Here is a 25052-nt window from a genome sequence, read left to right on the forward strand (position 1 = left end):
ACCTGGGTAAATATTTTAAAATAAGGAATGCCACCTTTTCTTATTTTTTTCCCCCTTTCTCACAGCTTACATAGAAAAGACTCTGCCTTAGCCTCTCTTCAAAACTGTCAACTACGAAGGATCTCCATAAACACACATTCTCACAAGTTATTCTAAACATTATCGACTGAGGTTTTACAGGAATTTGTGCTAGTAAGAATCAAACTCATTCGAATACTCACAAAAAGACAAAAACCAAAAATCATTATCATAGCAAACTGCTACAGTAGCTTGACTACTGAATCCATCCTCTTAAATTGTCAACTTCCCATCTTACTCCCACTGCAATGTCACACCATGCGCTGCGGCGACCTACCGAGATTAAGATTATAACAGCTGTTGGAAACAGAGTTCAAGAGGAATGATTGAGGGAGTGCTAGGGAAGGATTGGGAGGCTTCTAAACAAGAACCAAGTACAGTAGCAAACAAGTTAAGTTTAAAGGATAATTTAACCGTCATCAGTACGAGATAAAGGCAGTCAACTATTCAATGGGCACGTCACCCATCCTCAAATAATAATAATAATTAACAGTTCTTATATAGCGCAACTTACAATAAAGTCTCGTCGTGCTGTACTTAACCCTGGTCATTGGTAACTTGTGACACCTACACACCAAAGTGTGCACAATTCAAACAATCTCTCCTGGGGCACCACAGTGCACCACAGCCACGTGTCCCCTGGGAGACTTCCCATAGGGTGCAGCCACAAACCAGTGCAACTATATTTACAAGTTACCTAGCAAGTCCCCATTTATACACCTGGGTAAAGAGAGGCAATGGAGATAAAGTGCCTTGCCCAAGGACACAATGCAATGATCTGGCCAGGGCTTGAACCTGTAATCCTTAGATCACAAGTCCACTGCCTTAACCACTTGACCACAATGCATTTTGTCTCATTGAGACATTATACTTTACACTCATTACACCCATCACTGGTTTAAAACATAAAACTTGGGAGGCGAAACTTTAAGGAAAGTACCGTCTGAAACTTGGAGCCTGTTAATAGGTGATACTAGATGACTGATAGGTTCACAGATCATGTAGAGAACACGGTTTGGTGTTATCTATCCATGCTACCATACTTAACAGCATATATACTACAACGGAAGATAACCACTGAACAGTTAAAAATTCCTAAACAGAAATTACCACAGAAATATCATATCACACCTACTTGTCAAATTTATTTTTCTCTATTAGATGATAAAATAAAAGCCGGAGGTCAATCTAAGTTGTTAAAATTTGTTAACAGGTGTAACATCTGTGTTGCTTTGGTGCTTTCAGTAGGACTATATATATGTGTGTGTTACATTTCCTCCTGTATTTGTTGAAAAAATTATACTATTTTATAGTAAAATCTGACATCTATGGGCTTTTAGCTTAGTAGGCCAAGTTTCATTTTATAATAATGGAGTTAAAGCTCAACATATTGAAATTTCCATGTTGCTTTCATCTGTGTTTTGCATCCGTGATGACAAAATGTTCAGGATTGAATCAAATTCTTTCATATACCAGCAACTCTTGAGACTTCATTTAATAATAATAATAAATGAACTTATAAAGCGCTAAAATCTACGGAGTATTCAGTAGCTCTGTACAACCCTAATAGAACGCCAACTTGAAAAAATGAGTCTTCAAACAAGACTTGAACTGACTGAGAGTGGGAGAACTCCGCACAGATATGGGCAGACCATTCCAGAGCTTAGGCCCGGCTGATGGAAAGGCACGGTCGCCCTAGGTTTTCAGTTTAGTTCTGGGAACAGTGAGAGTGAGTGTATTGCTAGAACGCAAGGTATTACGAGTATTGACCTGGAAGGACAGATCGTCTGACAAATAGGCGGGTGCCATTCCATGAATGCACTTATACACCAGGAGCAGACTGTTTTAATTAGTAAGCATTAAATACACAGTAGGCATGGGAAAATTGCCAAAACCAAACACAAAATGCTTCTTTAAGTCATTGAAACCCCATAACTTGCTGGTTCAGGTATTTACCAATGACGATACTTATCTGTCACTTTAGAAGATTTTCACTTTAGAAGGCATTTTTAACTACTTGAAGTAAGTTTCTTCCAGACTTCAAAAGAGTCAACCAAGAACGCAAAACCAGGCGTGAAAACAAAGGTCGAATATCCAGTTGTAAACATGAATGCATATACTTCTGAATGGTAGATTTAGAAGGGGGAGTAAAATGGGCTTAGAGGGGGTCATTGGGGGCACAATGCAAGAATGATACCAGTTCTTACAGTATAGGAGACAGGTGAGTGAGGAGTGATGTAAATATGAATATTGATATGATACAAAACAATAGAAGACAACAAACAATAAGAATGGTAATAGACAAGCTTAGGCTACACACATAATAAGACCCACCAGGACAGGGCTTCTCAGTTGGTGTTCCGCAGGCCACATTTGGCCAGCAAACTATTCTAACAAGGCCCGCGAAACAAAACCATCCCCTCAATTTTGCACTCGTTGGATATGCAAACCCCTGAAGGCCTTATGTTTGAGCACCATAGCGATCCCACCTTGCACATAGCCCAATCAAAGTACCATGAGATGATGATTCTTTTTGGCCCTTTCCATCTATCAGTATTTTTCTCTGTCCTTTGCAGAAATTTAATCAATAGACCCCTGCACACATGGATATACTGTACCTACAGTAGAAAGAGAACCGTGCGGTTGACTTTACACAGAGTACTGAAACCGTGTCAGTTTACTGAAGAACCATGAAGGGAAGATGTCTACTGCCCATCCCCTCCCACACACACTCAATGGACTGGGGGGGGGGGTTAGAGGTCTTACATTAATTGTTCATGCTGGCACATGATTCACATCTTATCTCAGGCCCTTCTACCAGCTATTATTGGCTACAAGTCCTCTCAGCTTATTGACATTCCTGAAACCTCGCCAGACATGATCGTGATATAACAATGCATGCTGGCTGCAAAGGAGGTACCGATTACATTATACATGTGAATATAGGTACATCGAAATATCATACTGTACTGTATGCACTGTAAGCTGTGACTGATGCTGAAGAAAGACAATGGGAGAAAAACCACACCACTGTATTTTTATATAATATATATATATATATATATTTATATATATATATATTTATATATATTATTATTTAGACAAAAGTAGAGAAATAAGATATGACTCATATTTTGACAAATAAGAGTACTGTTTTAGAAAATATATTGGAATTTTCTGTCCCCCTGGAAATTCATCAGCAATACTTGGCAAGAATACTTGGCAAGCAATACTTGGCAAAAATTGCTGACGAAGGACCCAGGGGGACCGCAAATTCCAATCTATTTTCTACAATAGTACTCCTTATTTGTCAATGAGTCATATCTTATTTCTCTACTTTTGTCTAATATTATTTCCTTTTGAAGTAAACATGGATTTTTCTTTATGACATACATGTTATTATATTATTGCCCCAAAGCTGGTGAACTATTATTCACCCAACCTACCCACTATCTCTCCTACAGTGTACATATTTGTCATAAATTTCATTTTGCTACCTTTCTTTAGGACAACCACATTTGCAACCAGAAAAAAAAGCTCCTTCTGAAGTTTGCTGTGATGTAATTTAGGTAGTTTTGGTAGATGGGAAAGGACATTTAAATTGAAGACAGGTACATAAGGGATATACAGTAAATTACTAGAACACAAACTTTTCTCTTTCACAGAAACGAGTAGAATCCTTTAACTGTTTACATAACTTCAAACCTTTCCCTCTGTCTGTACAGTTACTGTTCAACCCTGTGGACGAAAGTTGCAGCTGCTTTTTACTTCATTACATCTTTCTTCTTTTTCTTTCAAAAGCGCAGCATTTTGCATTGGGTTGTAAATTATGCATTTATTCCGATCTGCAAGCCACGGCAGTATCCGAAGAGCAGCTCCATGCTCTGACTAGGTGGTGTGTATTACACACTATACCTGTCTGTACCAGATCCATACCCATCCATCTACAACCATTTCACACCTCGTAGCTAGCAAGTTATGAAAGCATGGAAATTTTAATCTAATTAAAATCTCCCAAAAATTTAACATTAAAGCTCTTCTTTCTTATATTTTCATTTAAAAAAACCTTAGACAGTTTTGACAACAGCAACAGAATTTACCTTGATTTTGCTTGAACATGAAAGTCACAGCTTTTTTTTTCTCATGAAAAAGTGGTTAGAAGTCAGAAAATTCAATGACAAATACTAAATTTAATTAAAAATAATAAAACAATTAAGCCATCAGACTTCCTACAATAATTGGTAGAAATCGTCATCCATCATCCCCTACAGACTCAAGAAAGATTTTTAACATCCTTTTAACGGCGTCATCTGCATTATTGAGATTGTTCCTACAGTTTCACACAGACACACACAAACACAAAAAAAAGTGACAATGCCCAAAAGCGGAAGCAGTCCTCAGTGTGGCATCTGTTTCTTGAATGCTGTCGAGAATACCTTTACAGCTAGCTAGCTTGACAACATATGTAAGTACTTTGGATTGCCAGAGGGCAATGTCTGGTTGTACCATTAAAATTTACATACTTCCAATTAGACCATGCCCTCCGGTCTCTTTCCACAACCGCCCCGGACCAGTACGGCAAAATTTAAGGTACAAACATTTCTTTTGCCAAGACAGAATTTTGAGGAGAGGGATGAAGCTAAAGTTAAATATTATTTACGACCAAATAGATTGCAAATTGCTGAGGAATTTTACTGCAGTTATTATATTTTGGGGACACAATCTGAGTAGATGTTGTAGATGGAAGTATGAAATTAGGAATCATGTGGACATATCTGAGAACAATAAAACTACTTATATACATCTTTGCTCTTCTATAAAAACCAATTTCACAATTTTGGCATATACAGCTGTTGGCTTTTCAATCTCAGATAAATTTCTCCCTGGCCTACTTTGCATACAAAAAATTCAGGGCTGAAGTCATTCTTGTACCCTGTAACTGGCGAGACCCATTACCCAGCTAAATTACAAGTAACTTTCTGACAATGAGAAAAAAGTTTCACAAGAGTTTTGCACAGAAAATTTATATATTACACTAATTCAAATTAATTTAAATTGAATCTCAAATGGGGAAGCTGCTGAGAGCTATTTAAACATGTTGTACAGTATTAACATAAAACGACACAAGTCCAGTTTTGAAAGCAACTTAATCGAGGTAAATACTAATTAACATATATATTAACATATAATTAACATATCTACAGTACGTTGTCTTTTAATGTAGCAAATTCTGTCAACATAGACAAAACAGACATAGTCAACATTCAAGTATCCAGAACTAATTAAATAATTAATTATTTAATTTATTGTATAGTAACTAGTTTAAGATGGCCACAGAGACAGTTGGAACTTCAATACAACTAACATTATTAAGAGAGGGTCCAGTCTTCCTGTCTGGTGGTTTGGTGTTACAGTGTGGATCAATCCATGCCATCGGATACAGTGTTACTGTAGGTACCGATCCCGAAAGACTTTCTAACATGTTCATTTGAAATAGTTTCTAGTTAGTTTCGAATCTAATTTTGGAAAAACATTTCACTGACTGTAAATAAAATATAATGCGCAATATTAATATAATTTATCTCACACAAGGAGAAGAGGAAACCCGTCAACTTAGAGTCCTTTACTCTGTGCATGTTTCCACATTATTTGTAAATAAGTAAATGGTTGCTACAAGAATTATCCAGGAATATTGTATCTGACACAAGAGGAATACTACAACAAAATAAATTAAAATGACAGACTGGGGGGGGGAGGGGGAATCTTGGCTATGTCGTCTTTCCTGGAAAATGCAGGAGGAGAGTGCAATGAAATCTGAATCCTCCATGTAGGGCAATGGGTAGAAATGCAAGGGTCTGTATGTAAGCACTGTGCATAGTTTAAAGTTACAAAGAAATGTGAGGCAGCATGGAACCTCATTCTGACCTTGACAGCCTGGAGTAAATCCTTACCCCATTCAAACAGGGATTAACTTTGACCCCAATCTGTGACCTTTCCCCAAACAGTTCCTGAAGGCTAATAAATCATTCAGTATGTTGCAAATAAATACTAAGTGCACTATAGATATGCATAAGAACACATAGGCCTGTCCTTAAACTACAGTAGAGCAGATTAGACAAGTTTACATCATAGCTTGATTTTATTCTGTGGTGTTGAAATTTTCAGGTAGGCTGTGCACATACATGCTATTATCTGATTGTTACTGTATCATACAGAACGAACCCTATGCACATTTCGTACATGTAGGAATTTCTTAGAATAAAACAGATTTAAGATAAATACAACTTCTCATATAGATTAAATATTTTAATGTTTTATAAAGGCATAAATTTGTTTTATAAAGGCATTTTCTTCAACTGAATCAGAAAGGAGTTTGTTAATTGACTTGAATAATTATGAATTTCATTTCAGATAATGCAAAAAAAATAAGAGTATGTTTTATCGGTTGGAAAGGTTTGAAAATTTCTGATTCACCATGCATTTGCATGAATTCGATGAATGCATATTTAATATGCAGCACTTCTGAAAGACATTTGAGTGATGAAATGTTTAGTACAAGAATTTATAAATTAATTATTGTTTAGAATAATTTATAATTAATTGAACAGCCATTATGAACTACAGTACCTGTTTATAGGAATTAACCGCTCATAGAATAATGTTGATGTCTCCATACTGGATAGACAGTACATGTCTTCACAAAGGTATAGTTTAGTATCTGGTGTGTATTTATTTGAGAGCAGTGGTGTCGCCAAGGGGGGGCGTGGGGGAGACAGCCCCCCGTGAAAGCTTGTCGCTCCCCCAGTTGCCCCCCCACTGGGATTTTGGGTGTCGAAAAAAATTACATGTGCGAAAAATATATCATTGGTCTGAATGGTTTCGAATCTCCATGCTGACCACTCATGAACGACCCTTCGACCGCGGACCGGCAGTAGGCTATAGTTGCTGAAAAACCGGACGTGAAATAGCGCAAAGGCCGGGTTTCACTTCTTGGACGTACCCTGATGCTCTTAAAACCGCTAAAAAACCAAATTTTCAAGAAAGGAGACAATACTATCGCTGAGGATCAGTCTATCACCCTAATAATGTTTCAGACGCAATCTTTGATCATGTCAGTTTGACATATAGTTCGGTCATTCAGTCTGTTACTTGGCTGAAAGCCCAGACAATCTTTTCTTCTTTTCCACGTGCAATTTGCAGTTTTGTCGAAAAATGTCAATGCCGGTGTCAAACTCACATTTTTGTGGTATGACTCCCAGGACGGCAAGTCGAGTAACTCACATGCAGTCGCGGCGGATAGCTTCCTTCGCCTATAGTATGTCCGGGATATTTTGTGGCATCGTTCCTATAGGCCTATATCTGAGGCCCTGGGGTCATTCCTTGACTGACTTGGTGCAATATAATGTGCCCATTTCGAAGTAAATGTATTCACAGATTGTTAGTTGCCATGGGTTTGAACAAATGAGGGGTATTCTATCCTGAAACATAGGGCAAAATGGGGCTGGGGTTTCCAGTTTGCCACATCATTTGTCAACTTGCACTGGGTTCTAATGTTGATGTCAATTGGAATCACTAATAACAGAAATAATCCACCAAAAATTAAGGCAGCATGAACATTATTGCAGATTTCCTGAGTGACCAATTTGTTATTTTCTCCCGAAATCACGCAACTAGATGGCTGCTATCCAGCCTGGCAAGTGCCATCTCCAGCGATCTGGCAGATATTGAAATCTGAAATTTTCTTGGTACGCTGCGCGCCAACCAATGGTGGCGCTCCGCTTAGATAGTACTTGCGGCCAGAATACTCGAATCGATTACGTCCCCCCCCCCCCCCACGTTTCAAATCGGATTGACGCCCTTGCTTACAAGGCTTGGGAAGTGCCATTTCTGACGACCTAGGAGGCCTTTTTAGCTAAAAATTTCGGTACGCTGCGCGCCAACTCATGGTGGCGCTCCGCTTCGATAGTAACAAGACGCCCCCCCCAGGAAATGGTCAAGCCCCCCAGCGCCCCCCCATCGAAAAATCCTGGCTACGCCACTGTTTGAGAGAGAGGAAAAGGCTCTTGGAATGAGGACAATTTTATAAAGATCCTAGAATGAATCAAACATATTTATATACTGTATGCACCCCTGATTTTGCAATCATAGCCCAGCATTTTGACAGTGTTACATGCAAAGTTATTACTTGATAGTCATCACACGACCTTATAATATACTGTAAGGTACTATTCATCAATTCAAGTCATAAAGTTTTAAACCTCGGCTGTCTGGAGATAACAGAGAGTTAAACAAAAACTCTGAATGAAAGAAGACAAAGTCCTACCTGCGCTTTGCTTGCGGGTAGATCAAATCCATACCATATGGCAAATTCATACATGTGTTTAGTGTGGAGTGTTAGCTCAGTGGTTAACGCGGGTGCCTTTCAACCATAAGGTCCCGAGTTCGAGTCACTCCAAGATTAATGTATGTCGTCCAGTTACAGAGTTGTTGACAATCGACAATTCATGATCATGGATGTTAAATATGAATATAAGAGACTGACTTCGGTCAGCTTGCGACTTTGATAAGCGAATGATGGCTTCTTCGCGAGTTCCTGCTTGCAGGAGGATCTAAAATACATACATATGGTCTACATATTAGTTTGTACATTTATAATATACTGTAGGTAAGTGAATCAAGGTGCTCGGATTTATAGGCTTGCATTAAACACTGAGCTGTCTGTATTAAAATATACAGTATATACATATTAATAAACGACCTTTATACTGGCTAACCTAGAACAATACGTACTTCATTTATTTATTTGATGGGTGTTTGTTCTTGGCAATGATTTTCACAAGGATATGAAATGTTGACTCAGCAAAATATATGTTATGCTAAGAAATTAACAGTGTTACAGACTTGTCATGAAGATATACTGTATATATTATATTATCCTACTGTACAGTACCCAGTGTAGTGACTAACCTACACAGTATTTAATAGTCAAAATGGATCAAACTAATTTTCCCCAAAATGACAGTTAATGAGCAATTAAGGCAAGAAATTATTATTTTTTGCCAATTTCATTCTGTTCACATCAGTTGTCACTCCGACATATTTTCATATAAGTGTTAATAATCTCATGAATGGTAAAAATTAAGCAATTTATAAGAGGGCAACATAACTTTTGACAAGTACTTCGAAAAATATAAGCTGACTACTGTATTCAAACTGAAGTACAACAACGTTATGGAAATGTTTAACAATGAAAATTTAACTAAAAAAGCACACATAAAGCAGAGAGTGCAGCCAAACTATTACTGAACCAGTTTCGGTGATTAACGGTTAACAAAGTAGATCCATTTAAGTTACTGTAAGGATTGGTGAAGATTAAAACACCTTAACACTGTACAATCACCAAACGTCCCAACCTCTTCCAAAACACATGCATCACTACAATCATTTTTTCTCATATCCAACCCCAAACCCAAATATCTCACCCACAATTTTCCACCCCCAAATTTCACTCCCACTTTCCCATTGCCTATTTCTTCACCCCTCCCCTGCTTCTTTTGCCTGGGTTCTTTGCCGCCCCTCCCCCCCCCCCCCTCATCAAAATCCACAAGTAAATCATTATTTGCCTTCACATCCCAAGGGAAACATTGACTTTTCTCATTCAAATTCTAAATGACCTTGGTATCAGTCCCATGAGATCTGACATACAATTCCCACTACATGCTACAGGGTTACTGAAATATCAATGTCATAAACACACCATTTACAAATTTGTCACATGACCTTAATACCATGAGCAAAACAAACTTTCAATCCTGGAAACCACCAACCCCAATGATACAGTGTTCAAGCTAAATCCCCTTGGACTACTAGGTTGTGATATGTGGCTCCAAACTTTATGCCATGTACTTCCTTTGCAACCACTGACACATAGATCACCTAGGGGGGTCCTGAATTAATGAATGTGGCGCTGTTCCAATTGGCTGTACCAATTGGCATAACAAGGTACAGTGCCATCACACAAATTCTTGCTCAGCAATATTAGTACAGCCCTATATATATAGTGTACCACCATAGTGCACGTACTAAGCTGTACTGCATTAATTCCAGCAGATTGTATACTGAGCTTGTAATGTCGGCAATAAAGCATTTTGTAGATTAAGTGTCTAATATAGTGGGTGTCAGAGGGGCACAGTACAGGAGAGGTTCAGCCCTCGTTCACAATAATCATCCACAATGCGAGGAATGCAAACTCCAAACTTCCCGTTCCTGACCAACAATGGAAACAAACTATCAAAAGTGTGCTAATAATTATAGCCTTTCATTGTGTACAAAGGAGTTAAAAGGCATGCCAGGAGTCTGTGCCAACAAAATTCCCTGGCAATTTCTACGGAATAAACCTGACTTCAATATTAAACAAAAAGTGACTATTTATTAAAAAGTTTTGTAAATGAAGACTTTGCACTCGACCAGCCAACATGTATCCATCCACTGTGTTGTGCACACAAATCAAAATAAAAAGCACTGCAAAATTTTTCTGTCACAAATTAATAAATTATTTTGAGCAAGTTTTAGATTGCGATGATGGCCATGGACTAATTTAAATTGAACCATACAGTATGTGTCATATTGTTAACATATTTATAATGCTAACAGATTTCATATCCCAGAAACCAAAGGGAGCACTACAGTACTGTATGTATATATGGCTTTGAATACTACCCACAATATAAGGCAAACTTAGAGAATCGAGCAATAACCATGTGGTGTGCAGGGCATTCACATACAGGTGTGTATAATAAATACTCATACTGTATGTGTATATTCAGTTATATATTCCAGTATACAAGTTTTGTAGGCTGTTAACTTGCTGTACACCCACCCACCCATGTTAGGAGCAGTTTGTATTATTTCTGTATACAATGCCAAATTCCATTGATGGGAGCGATTGGTTCAGGCCCATTGCCATATGTTCACCTCATGCACACTTTGTACGCACAGGAATTCACACAGTCAATGATGTGGTACCCATGCACACTCATTGTGCTGCAATACTTTGTATAAATGTTATCACTATGGAGTAGAAACAGAGTAAACAGACTGAAAAAGTGAATGTAGGCTGCAATCTATAGCTATACAGTACTGTATGACAAGAGTGTGAAGGATTGAAGCAAACTTTACTCTTTTAATATGGAAATGGTGAGTATAACATGGTTTACCCAAATCCAAAATGATCCATGCACTGTTCTAATAATAAGATGTCCCCAAAATCCCACACTCTACAGTGATACAGTCTATATTTATACCTGGTAAGAATGGTAAGTTTTATAGCAATCATGCTTTTGTTATGAAAATTATCTCATCCATGCCAAAATAGAGGAAAAGATTCAAGACAATGGCCTGTACTCAAACCAGTTATTTTTGCTGATGGTTCAAATTAAAACTCACTGTAGTAATATAATTTATGGTAAATTAATCAAGTAAATTAATTGAAGTAAGTGATAAATTTATGCAAATTCAAATATTACAATCACAATTGAATAAGAGCATAACTGTAACAAGTCACCACAGTACAAAATTACAGATAGGCCTTATTACTACAGTATATACCTATGGAATTTATAAACTTATTGTTTGTACAGTATTTAGATAGTAGTATCTAGATAATGGCAAATACTGTACTGTATAGCAAAAGCTACACAGTTTTAGTCATCAAAACTCTCACAAGGAGATTCATACAGTACTATATGAATCTATACACTACATCCAGTAATTTAAACAATACACATTTGGAAAGTTACCATGTTCAATCCAACCTAATTAGGCAATGATGGTAATACAAGTCATTCTTGACCCTCACTGTATCCTTGAACTCCAATCATATACATACATGTACAGTATTGCAAACAGGTACCAGCTGTTCTCTAAACCAGCCACATAAACTTCACTAGGTTTGATTCCCAGACTGATCTGGGGGGGGGGGGGGGGGTGGAGGAGGCCGGCTGACAAATATGTTACTGTAGCTGATACTGTACTAATACTAGTGTTTAGAAAGGGGGAAGCTGATACTTTACTAGTGTCTAGGGGGGGTGTAAATAGCAGTTGCTTTATATTTATAATTAACAGGCCTGCTTTTCAAATAAATTTCAGTTCATTATTAATGTAATGGAATATATTTGAAAGCAGGCCTGTTCTCCTCGTTGAGATTCCTGATGGCTTTTGGATAATAGTTTAGAAGAACTGATACCCAAATTTGTAAAGACACCGGTGGGGTGGAAGAGGAGTCAGAGGGGGATAGGAAGGGGGTAATCGAACCAGATCAAGGGGAGAAAAAATGAGCAGATTGGTTGCCCACATACACTGTGGTAGATCCTGGGTACAACTAGCACTGTGTTTTCATCCCTCAGCCTGGAATGAAAAAATAATGTGTGTAATTGGCAGTCTGCCAAAACATGGCTTAAATTGATTTCGGATTGACTACACAGCAAAACTTGAGAATATTGCAATAAAGGTACAACAGACGACTCATTGTTTTAACTTAAAGGTAGTTAAAACAATGGGTTTCTATGCACAATTGTAACTATAGAAACAATAGAAAGTAGAAACAAACAATTGATTAAGAAACAATAGAAACCACTAAATAGTGGTTTAAGTGCCTACCTGGTAAATGCTGCAAAGTTAACGCCCTGTATAGCAGTTCACAACGTGTACGTTTAGACTGAAGAATAATAGTTTCAGTATTTTATGAGAAAATTTAATCAATTCCACAAACCTGAAGATGCTACACACAATGTGAACAATAGATCAATGTCTGTTTTAATGCTTCAAATGCAACCATCATTTAATAAACTTGAAATTATATCTATGATTGATAGGATGTTAGCACTGATTTAACATTTATATAAGTGCTCAGATTCTGGCTTCATAATTATCTGTTGCAAACACCCCGTCGCTAGAATAGTGCAATGCTTCCCTCGATCCCCAAGTGCTGGTAATTGACAATGACTTTAACAATGACTTAAACAATGACCTTAACAATGGAACCTGGGCTGGGCAATTGCTGTAATTGTAATTTTCCTTTTTCCTTTCATGGGAATAATAAATACAGAACCCCTTAAAAGATCACCGGCATTGGCCCCAAATTTTGCCGCAACTTAAAAATCGATAAACTTTGACATAAGAACCTTTCGGAATGGTTGTGACTCTCGTAATTATGCGCAGACATGAAGGTGTATTCAATTAGAGATTTAAATACTTCAGTGAAGCAAAATGCTTTGAATACAACTTCCAAGCAATGTTTTTCTAGTCACAATTTTTTCAAACTAGTAATTTACCAAGAAAATGTACTATGTATCCATGACAATAATTACAATGACTTTGAACTACAAATAAAGTAAACATTGGAAAATTTGTATTCCAGATCTTTTCCCATATATCCAGAGCACAGAAGCAAGACCATAGTCAGAATGCGATCGGAGCTTTGCCTTTAATAGAGACCCACTTGAATCCAAGAATGCAATGATTAACAGATATAGCAAGATTATCAATCAAAATCGTCATGTAAGATTCACTAAACTTGACACTTTGCTTTCATTCTTCTCCTCCCCATCCCTTATTTTCTTCTTCATCCATGCGATATTGAGTCACTTGCGCTGTTCAAACATAACAGGTCGCGTATTCGGTTCATTAACTTTTACGAAAATTAAAGCTGATGAAAACCGGAAATATATTGCATCACTGCCCTCACCTGGCTTCCCATTCACATAGATTGGATAACTCTGGAAAATTAACCCTCGTCATACGTGTGGAACAAAAATCACGATAAGAAAATTTTCATTAATTACCAGAATGAAGGTAGATTAAAGATTTCCTCAGAAATATTTCTTCAGAAAAGTTTAGACAATTTTCTCAAGTCAGCACTGTCATACTTTCAGGTAACTACTCTAGTGTACAGTAGTCCACACTGTGCAGACAGTACTATAGTTTATGTAGGATCTACATGCTGTTACATTGTTCACATTCTACCTGGATAAAAAGGTCTACAGGTACAAATCAAGGAATATAAAGGTTGTAACATTCAGTCTTCAGCGGTATTGTATTTACATAGATAGGTTTTAAGACCAGGTGTAGCATATTTGTACACTACACCATCTATCTTGTAACACTAGGAATCATAATAAATTACCCGCAAGCCATTAATTGGTATTCTGTGGACCGTGACATGTGTGGACGGTTACCAGGTGCCATATAGGATACTGGGATATTATTGGTACAGTATTATATACAGGATATATATTTACATTTATAAGACAAAAACATAAAGTGGTGATTCAGTGGTCATGGCTGAAACATGCAGTATATATGGAGCCGCACATCACTATGTACATAAACATAGTATACTGTATCCCCCCATCCCAACCCCCTTAACCCTCCCCCCATGGCCAAATCATCCAGAATTTTAGTTTAATGGTCATTCTTTTTCAAATTAGTCTAGAAGACTGTAATAGGGAGTTCATAACTTATAGCTCGAATGTCGTGTGAGCAGTTTCAAAACATCTGAACTATGTCGCCTATAAAATATGTATGTGTTCCTCCTGTGCACAAAAATCTGCTAACATACTTTTTTACACTTGTAATTTGCCCATTCTGTACAGCATACCGGATATTTAGTAATCCCTGCTGTATAGTAAATCAAGCTGTTGTGATTTTAACACAAAAACATTTCTACAAAGTGTTCACTGGATTCATTAGTAGCCTTAAAGCCATCAAGAGTTCTTCACTCTCTTTCTGATAAAGTAATTACAATTTATCACTTGTCCCTGCATACATAATATCTGCTACAGTGTGGTAATTATTTATCACTGTCCTGCCTATTACAAATGTATGCACTTTCCCTTTAATGTCTACTGGGAGAGGACCTTATCTTTGATTGTTTCCTGTATTACGTTCAGTTCATTATCAAAAGTTAAAAAAATAGAAAAATAGTCGGAAAACTTCATCCTTCGGACTCTTTGAAATCCTACAACGGTCTTTAAACATAATTTCTTTAATGATTTCCTAGCATTTTATTCAGTTGAGGATTAGTTCATCTCCCAGACATGTGTACCTGTATAACGGATTTCCGTTTCAGAGTAAAGTACTTTATTACATCTCTGAATCTATGTACACTTCATACATGTAAATATTGAGTGAATCGGTACATTATATGTGAGCAAAACAGGAAATTTTCAACAGACATACAAAGATATTTGTATACAATGTGCAAGTACCAGAGTACAGGTAAATGACCTGTGAAACCTTAAAGTATAGGCTAGCCTACAGTAGTTAAGGCACACACAGAGAGGCCCATATATGGTATTTAGTGGAAAGAGAGTTAAAAGGCAAGTTAACAGGCAAGTTACACTTTCAAATGCCAGCATGTGTGTTTATATATAGTACAGCAGTGTATATGACATGTACAACATATGTGTGCAGTATAAAGTTTCAGATTGTTCTCTAGCATGATGGGTACTAGAGTACCATGCACTTCATTAAGACTATTAGGTAGCAATTTTACTATCTTAATTAATGAAATAGATTTGTCAATTGTCATTGACTAGACAGTTCCTATGCAGTGGGCAACTGTTGGGTTGCATGCAGTTGCATGTTTTCTTTTCTTGCAGTTTCTGGTCTGATTTTTCCTCATTAGCATCATCTATAAAGCCCCCATCACATCCAATACAAACACTGTGTCCTACATAGGACTGGTCATTGGACAATTCAGAAGGAGATTCAATAATGACACAAATTCATGTAGACATGAATGCTACAGATATGAAACCGAACCCTCTAAGTACATTTGAGGACTGAAAGCCACAAATTTGGATAATTACTCAATCAGGTGGGACATCATAAAGCAATCAGATACAAATATACGCGTCAATCGGTACTCCGTGACGTACCTGTGCATGGAGGAAGAACTATCAATAATTATGTTTAAGCGATATCATATTGAATCAATGAACTGAACTCATCTTTTTGTGTCGCCAAGGTAGCAAGCACAAAGGAGAACCAGCCAACTGCACCACAAGGATGGGATAGTTCTTGTGGTGTATTGAACCATGTAGTACAATATGTTACGTGTCAGTTGCTTGATGATCGCCGTTATCCCACCGTGCGTGAAACTCAGAGTTGCAACGGATTCGTAATATTATCGTATTTTACTATCTGCATATTAATATATGTAATATGGTATCAGGGCCGAGTCTTGCGATCTTCTGGCGTGACTGAAGATCTCTGTGGTGCGTGAAACTTTTTAAGTAGGAAGATTCGGTCCTGATTCCATATGATAACAGCTCTAGTCAAATTAAATTATAATATTAATGGTGATTTATAACCATAGGCGTAGGAGGAGCCCAATTTGATTTGGGGGGGGGGGCTGTAACGACTTGCCATCTATTACATCTCATGCCAATAACATACAATCATTTTCCGTGTTAATACCCTTCCATATTGGTTATAATTATTGGGGAAGTCAATATAATAATGATAATAATAATATCAGTTTAACCATTGAAAATCACATTGCAAATTATTTTTCTTTCAGTAGGTGCACGAAAAATTCACATCATATTGCCCGAATTTTCACGAAATTTTTTGGGGGGGCTCCAGCCCCCCAAGCCCCCCCCCCGCCTCCTACGCCTATGTTTATAATATGCGCATATTCATCCGGAAGGGTGCTCAAGGCGCGGGAGAGAAAGAGAGAATACTGAAGCAAAAAACTCTATGCATTATAGAACTACATCAAACTAATTTATTTTAACATCCTAAACATTAAAGATACAGTACAGTACTGTATATATGCGACAAAACCATGTGGGACATGGGAACAGTGAGCATATACTGGACTTGACTAAATTAGTTCAACTGTGTAAAAGTCACTTAAAGTTTTAAACATTTAAGATTTTTTTTTTTTCTTTTTTTCAAAGTTGACCACATCAGTATTCAATTAAATCTCAAATCGCATATTCTCAATATTTTCTCTTCTACTTTCATCTTCGTTACTTTGACATGAAAAGACAAGTGTTCATAGTCAAGCTTAGCGTCTTGCATAACTCGGAAGTGTTAGTGCAGAAATTTAATTTCTCTAAAGCAGTGTAATCAAGAGCTAGGAAGAGCCTTGAGGACAAGTTTATCAATGGGTCCCCTGTTGACTTAAATCATGTCTTCATTATGAAAATGAGACTACAATATTCTTTAACTAATATTCCTCCGGTCGCCCTACTTCACCTCCCCCCCAACCTTTCCCAACCCCCAGGGGTCAGAGACTTTCAGAGGCTTCTACTCTTCAGTTCTTACTAAAATCCAATCTAAGGAAATTCTAAAAATACAGTTATGGAAAGGGAAAGAAACGAAACCAATGATAGTCACATGAAACATGACATCCTGTTTTTCTTTGAAAAGAATTGACCTACTGTAGAAGCCAAAGGTTGACTACTTCACAATGCTTGGTTAAGAAACTAATTCAAACAATGTTAATGTGATTTTAACCTTTGTAAGTTTGTCTTACATACAATACTCTACATATGGTATAGTTGGTACTGTAGCAGAGGAAAACTAAAGCAAATGTCAACAAACAGGCTGTACCCATCCGGGTAGGTCTAAACTGTGACACACATGCAAGCCTAAAAGAAAAAATACTGAGGGGAGGTGAAGGGCTGAAAGTCTCCCATTTATCATCAGTGTAGTGCACAGCCCTAGTGAACAATATTATTTGGAATTCCCATTTCCACTTCCAAAAAACTAGGAATTCCAAGTCCACAGAGGAATATGCTCAACAACACTTCAGAGCAACAAATTTGAGTGAGTCAAGACAATCTTATTCCTGGAATCTACTGGTTGTGGGGTTGCGGGTTGATACCCTAGTCTTCACCAAGAATTACTATGATGCATTGTCATGTTGTACTTGCATCAAACATAATTCCACAGAAAACAAAGCTCAAAAGAATATGGCAATTTGACTTCAAACACAGGCTTGCAAAGATGCCATCAAATCATGCCTTTAATTACCCATAGGAGAGTTTAACTGAGAAAGGTTCCAAATTGAACCATCTTCACATGTACACATACATGTGCAAAATGGGAATTCAAAATAATTGCCTATTTTTAGCACATCTTGTAATCATTACCAATCATGGACTTTAAAGGCCATAGACCTAATAGCAATGACTGATTATGCTACACGATATCAACACCAACTTTTTTTACGAGGTTTATCAGTAAATAGGCCAAAGTAACCAAGGATCTGTATGGATGCTGGTAGGGATAAGTGCAAGCTAGGCCTACTGTACATCAGTCTACAATGGTAAATATTGTTTACCATGTTTTTTCACCATAAAGTAGGAACTTTCCAAACTTTGTTAGTACCCTTGAAGAACAATGTAGGACTAACTTAGCTGTAGACTAATGCTAACCCTATGATACAACCGACCAAACTACTTTTGTCCTAAATTTGGCTAAACTTTTCTTGGTATTTACATATCTAATTCGCAGCTTAGCCTAGGCCCATACCTGTACTACCGAATTGTGAATTTTACGTCCAACTTTAGATTACAAAAAAAAAATCACTAATAGGTAATATAGATCCCGAGTTTCACATGAAAACAGTAAAATATAGGCCTGAATGGAAATCAATTGGCTAACTATGAGAGTCGCGAAGCTCACCAAAGCAGCTAGGCCTATCGTAAATTAACCCAACTTATACATCATGGGACAACTTGCGGTACTGGTATGTCCTACGCCTCGCAAATAGTTAAGTTGCAGAATAAACTTTCATCGGTATCTTTAGTCGACTTACCTGTTGCCTGAACCTCGTTGTATTCAAATTTTAGGAATGCAAGAACAAGTAGATAAAAATGCCCTACGACAGGCCTCATCTTCCTTAATCGATATTAAATCCAGTTAATATTCAAGTTCTTGTTACTGGACTATACGAAGATAATAATAAAAGCAATCTTACAACTTGCAAGTTCAGAATGACTATTCGCACACCTGGACTACGTTATCATCACAACTACACTACATGTACACTAGGCTGCATAATCCTTGAGTAGAGCATGCTGGAAGATTTGTCCTGTCCCACACCTGGTCACCAGTGTTTGTGTATATTAATATGTAAATTTAAGGTTATTGACCTATGTCAATATATCAACAGGTTTATGAACCTCACAATTTCAGCGGGCCTTAGGAATATTTTCATCTCGAAGTGTGAAAGGTTTCGTAATCATTTTCTTAGAGAAGGCCGTCTTATATCGAGTCTGGTTGAAGAACGCCAGTACTAGTATCCTTTCATAACCGACGAAGAAATGTTACACAACTGTCATCCCAATGAACGTATTAGCTTTTTCTTGGAAGTCTTAGAAAATCGATGACCTGAATCTGGTCACAATAGTTTAGCACCACGGTCACATCACTGGACAATGTAAAATCGTGTTTTAGGTTTTTACGTATAGACAAACTTCAATAATAATCTTTCTTTTCTTCTTTTAAAGTCGTTATGTGGTTATACCAAGTTTTCATTTTCCATTAAATTATGGCAATGAACAATACGTTTTTGTAAATCCCGTAATGTACCACCATATTTCTCTAATTGACGTTGTAACCCCTTACCCCCCGACCCCCACCCTCCCCCTGCTCATAAGGTCTATGAGAGAGAATGAGAAGGGGTCTTTACAGTTTAGTTCTATCACACCTCAACATATTTTTCATCGTGCCGTACTAAATTAGTTTCATATGTGTGTATTCGCACAGTTCGTTTTAACTTATATTGGTAAGTTACAATTATTCATAGATTGTCAGAATTAAATCATTTCACATGACCCTCTGTAATATTCAGGATACTTTGGGAAGTAATTGTCTGTATGGTTATTGGTTAAGTGTGTTAAACAGGATTATAGGGTCAAGATTATAGATTAGCTAGGGCGGTGAGATTGTTAAGGTTCGTGATAGGGGTGTAGTGCGGCAAGGGCTCATGATTTACGATCGTCACGTGCTTTAAAGGGGATAAAACAGAACAAAAACATTGCTATGCCTGTCGGTGCCGGTAAATATAAGTACTGTTTGATCATGTCGGTAGGCTTGATTGTTGCCTTGAATACAACAATAATGGTTGCGTGATAGGAAATATAAAGGTTATTGCAATTTAGTGCATGACTAACGAAACATAATAAGTTCACGGTGACTATTGTCACTATTGATGTTTTCCCCAAGGCTCGATTCAAGTTACGACCCGGCACGCCGGTTTTTCCGTTCCCCTTTTTTTTTTCTTTTCTTTTTAAGTTTACCCTCCTTATTTTTCGGTCTGTTAGTATAACTGTTATATTATCCTAAAATTGTTTTTCTTTACATTTATAACAGCCCTTTGACGAACTATGACATCATATTCATTATTCCCTTAATTATAACTTTTTCTAGCTCAGTCGACGATGGACGAGGTTTTACTGAAAAGGGTTATTCCCTCTATTTTTCTTGCTGTCCAAAGGTAACCACATTTAAAGGATTCGATAGTTTCAAAGTTTCCACGTACGTATTTTTTGTATGGTATATATTCACGTTTACTTCCGTTTACTTAAAATGTACCCTGGCCCACACCTAGTCCTAACCGGCCACACAGATCACCATTAACGCCCTTTACAAACTGTACTGATTCTATATAGAAAAGGGATACAGTGGTGTGTTGAAATGTTTGTGTTATGTTGAGCATGGCATGCAGTGTAAACAAGCAAACAAGTGGAAAAGGGTGCGCTGCCTTGAAAAAGATCAAGAGTATTTTATTAGAAAAACATTTCAGAAGTTCTATATACAAAACTGAATAGAGGGCAGTATGGCACTAACGTAGACAGCCGTATACAGACACGGCTCTGAACGCAGAGGCAGGATTCGGAATCTGATTCCCTGATTGGTTGTTCGGCATGACTATTTGTCCCTTTCTGCATAGGCGTAGGAGCCCAATTTTATTTGGGGGGGGGGGGGGATGTAACGACTTGCCCGAAAAATATAACCAAAATTTTCCACCCATTAATGTGCATATCATATAGGCATGCATCAGTTATTACATCGCATGCCAATAACATACAATCATTTTCCGTGTTATAACATTTCCATATTGGTTATAATTATTGGGAAAGTCGTTACAATAATAATGATAAAAAAATATAAGTTTAACCATTGAAAAACACATTGCAAATTATTTTTCTTTCAGTAGGTGCCCGAAAAATTCTCAGCATATTGCCCAAATTTCTACAAAAAGTTTTGGTTGGGGGTATGCAGCCCCCCCCCCCGGGTCCTACTCCTATACCTTTCTGGCTCCAATCCACCTCCATTGTGTCGTTACTTTAGGCCATGTGAACATGTTCTCACCACGAGTATATGCCTTTCACTTATCGACCAAAGTTTAAAGCATACCGTATATTGTAATACATGTATAGATTCGTCTCATTACCTCAAATTAATATCAGCCTTTACTATCCGGAAGAGACATATACGTCATTTCAGTCCATTTGGCAAATATCCCTCTGAATATTAATGAATATCTGGTATCTATCAGAATATTTAAAACAAAATAGACTTAATTTGACAAACATTAAATGATAGTTCATCCATCTTCGTCATTCCTTGCGGTGATTCAGATGCCAGTACTGTATCATCATGGACAGTTAATATTCACATATCAATATTGTATCGAACTCTTCCGTTAATTGAAGTGATGTGGCTAGAAATGGCTAAAAAGGGTTCTTTAGCACCTTTCATATGGCATTAAGATTCAACTGCACTAGCCTATACCATGGTAGGTGTATAGCCATAATAGAAAACAAGAGCATTAAAACAGTAATTTATATTAACGATAGTATCACACCAGCGTCACTCAATGATAGAGCCTATATCAACTCGGATCCGTCTATCATCGAGCCCCTCCCCACCCTACCTCATACACTGAGACTGCAATTATGTGGTCTTTGCGCAAATAGAATATTGAAGAGAATACCTTACTCTAAAGAAACAAGGTGCAAACAATCAGAACAAATATTGATTGCTCATCGATTATTTTTTATTGGACTCAGTGCAGAAGAACTGAAAACGTAAACATCAAAGTGCAACTTTGAACTTTCTATCCAACGGCATGTCTTTTGGGGCTAAAAATTCACTTTATCTTCCTAGTTCGTTTAGACCAGGGAGTTGTTATGGAACTCCCTGTTTAGACACGGAATTTATTTTCATTTGATCTCCATGTTTAAGTTATATTCTTTTAATGTATATACAAAAAAAATCTGTCGACAGTCTTCAGCTAGTAAAGGATGTTATTTAACTAAGGTCTCTCTAGAAAAAGTTACCTTTGTTTTACATTTCTTAATTCATGTGATTATAATGTATTCCATTAAATGAAAAGAAAATATATATACAGAGGTACATAATGTCTAGAACAAAACAACAATCATATGAAAATCATCTCATCAATTGAAAATATTGATTTTCCCATGCATTCATAACAAAGACCAATATATGGGTTTCGAGGTTATATAAGTATACGTGAAAATACAACGCGTGACAATCAAATACATCTCGAATTTCAGGAAGCAGAACGTTTTTATTTGATGAATTTGTGAGACGTCCTTTTAATAAAATCATTCAATTGAGAATCTTTATATCAGAGGTATTCCTAAGGGCATGTGGATCATCGACAAACATGAAACGCCTGATTTTCGTGGTGAGTATAACATTTAATTGATTTGAAAAAAACGTGAAATTATGTAGATTATAATGGATAAGACATATTTTTATTATTTATTGCATTTAACGGTAACAAATACTACCAACATGTTACTATAAATGGTAAATTTAAGCAACGTCGAGGGCTATGCTCTATATAAAAAAAGGAAGGTGGTTTAGATATCAAATTAAGAAAGACCTATTTACCAATCAAGAACATTTCTCAAGATACTCGGATGAAGAGGAACAAGGTTTTTTTTCAGGTCTGTGTAATAAATAGCAGTTATTCTCATTGAAATCACTGCAACTTTAATTCACTTTTCAAAAGTTCATTATGGCATGTCTCAAAATGTGAAAGCAATCAAAAACACGATAGATTTCCTTTCCAAACTGATTAAACTGATAATATATATATATATATATATATATATATATATATATATATATATATATATATATATACATATATATATATATATATACATATATATATATGTATTTATATATATATTTATATATATATATATATATATATATGACAGAGAACATGCACTTATATATATTTTTTTATTCTTGCACATTTTTGATTGCTTAGGAAATAGAAATTGAGTTCAACTGAAAAATTATCAAATTTGAGTCAGAATTATAATATCATTTCTGTTTTCCGAATGTTGACTTACTCATATAGCCTATTTCTCTTTTATTTTGGCCCAGATCTCCTTGACAGTTGTCCAACTGATTTTTCTATCGTCTCTCACGGAAGGTAAATTAATATAAGTAAAAAATAACATGGTTGAACAGAATACCTGATTCGGTTTAACGATATTCAGTATTTGTTATGAGTATATATTTATCAAGGAGGATATTAGACATATTCATACACAGGTCTTCACTTGATCAATAAACACTATACGCAAACACTATACTGTATACAGCAAGACGACTGGTCTGGGGTTTTTGCTCTCTCTCTTCTGCTACGATTTTTGTTTTCTCATTAAAAACAGTTCCTCATATTTTACAACAGGCCTCCAGTGTAATTCGTGCAGTACTACTGCGAATTTCGAAGACTGCAGTACAACAATAGGATGCGACACCTCAGAGGTAAATTCTAAATTACCTTAATTCGTTTCGTTAAAAAATACTGTATTGTAAGTTGATGTCATCTTTATATATTACTCTTATTATATTGCCTCGTGATTGTAAATATGTAATATTAAGTTGCTGATACCTCTTAGACGGTATATATATATATATATATATATATATATATATATATATATATATTTATATAGGCCTATATATATATATATATATATATATATAGGCCTATATATATATATATATATATATATATATATATATATAGGCCTATATATATATATATATATATAAATGTGTGTGTATATATTAATTAATATCTGTCGATAATTAAGACACACTTCTGACACGACATATATAGGTCTATGCTGGGAATAAACTGAAACTAAAACGACGGGGGAATATGACACGACACCAGTTACATACTGCAGCGAATATAACCGTTGGACTTGATCCAAGTAGTTTTTTCCCCATGCTGATGGAGCATTTTCATAACAGTAGTGTTATGAAGTGGATTGGCATGACGATTTTATTTCCCGTTTCTCTCTTTCCCTGTCGGTTAATAGTTACAACCACTTTTCTATTAAGACCTTTTCGGCGATCCATTTATCCCCGATAGCCTCTTATTTTTTACAGTTCATATATAACAAACATGAACCTAGTTAGATCCCCTTATACACAGTTATAGATATCGCGAAACAACTACCGTAAATATAAATACAAGAGACCGAAGCACGCAGAACGCCGATATAGATCTTTAATTGTGGGGATAAAGAGTAGGGGAGAGAAGGGGGGAGTAGGTTTGTCAATATGATCTGGATATTGAGTAAATTCTCACTCATATATCACTGTGTTTAATTTGAAAATACAACTTGGCAGAAAAATATGTTTTCATGGTATGGTCCTATAGTCTTCTCGATATGCACGTATACACACTGTTACAGAAGGTAAACGGCGGTAAAATGAAGTTAGTATTGATGAATTTTGAAGTGCCAAAAAAACATAAAAATGACCTCATTCAAACTTTGAACTCCTTTGGTAGGAAATAAGAACCACAAATCGGCAGATAATACTCAATTCGGAGATGCGCAGAGTGACGTCACGTTGATGTTAAAGTGCTAGTTATTTCCCATTAG

The 25052-nt window shown here is 36.6% G+C and overlaps 2 protein-coding genes across 18 annotated transcripts in view; one reads left to right on the forward strand and one right to left on the reverse strand.

The window, feature by feature from the left end:
• Positions 1-19132, reverse strand: part of LOC139965086 (prolow-density lipoprotein receptor-related protein 1-like) — a 120468-nt gene extending 101336 nt beyond the window's left edge. For all 3 annotated transcript variants that reach the window (XM_071967293.1, XM_071967292.1, XM_071967291.1), the window contains exon 1: positions 18911-19132. In XM_071967293.1, the coding sequence (XP_071823394.1) occupies positions 18911-18989 (79 nt within the window). In that variant the 5' untranslated portion in view covers positions 18990-19132. The remainder of the gene's footprint in view (positions 1-18910) is intronic.
• LOC139965087 (uncharacterized) overlaps positions 1-25052 on the forward strand; it is a 45143-nt gene that overhangs the window by 17433 nt on the left and 2658 nt on the right. Inside the window, exons 1-5 of one of the 15 annotated variants that reach the window (XM_071967304.1) lie at positions 5950-6243; positions 20527-20634; positions 22683-22816; positions 23533-23581; positions 23843-23919. In XM_071967304.1, the coding sequence (XP_071823405.1) occupies positions 22796-22816; positions 23533-23581; positions 23843-23919 (147 nt within the window). In that variant the 5' untranslated portion in view covers positions 5950-6243; positions 20527-20634; positions 22683-22795. Of the gene's footprint in view, positions 1-5949; positions 6244-9683; positions 11275-14521; positions 18419-19281; positions 19394-20526; positions 20635-22682; positions 22817-23532; positions 23582-23842; positions 23920-25052 lie in introns of those variants that run through there. The other 14 variants (XM_071967308.1, XM_071967303.1, XM_071967296.1 and 11 more) reach the window with 14 other exon arrangements.

This window comes from Apostichopus japonicus, chromosome 23, assembly GCF_037975245.1.
Source record: "Apostichopus japonicus isolate 1M-3 chromosome 23, ASM3797524v1, whole genome shotgun sequence".
Lineage (NCBI taxonomy): Eukaryota > Metazoa > Echinodermata > Holothuroidea > Aspidochirotida > Stichopodidae > Apostichopus > Apostichopus japonicus.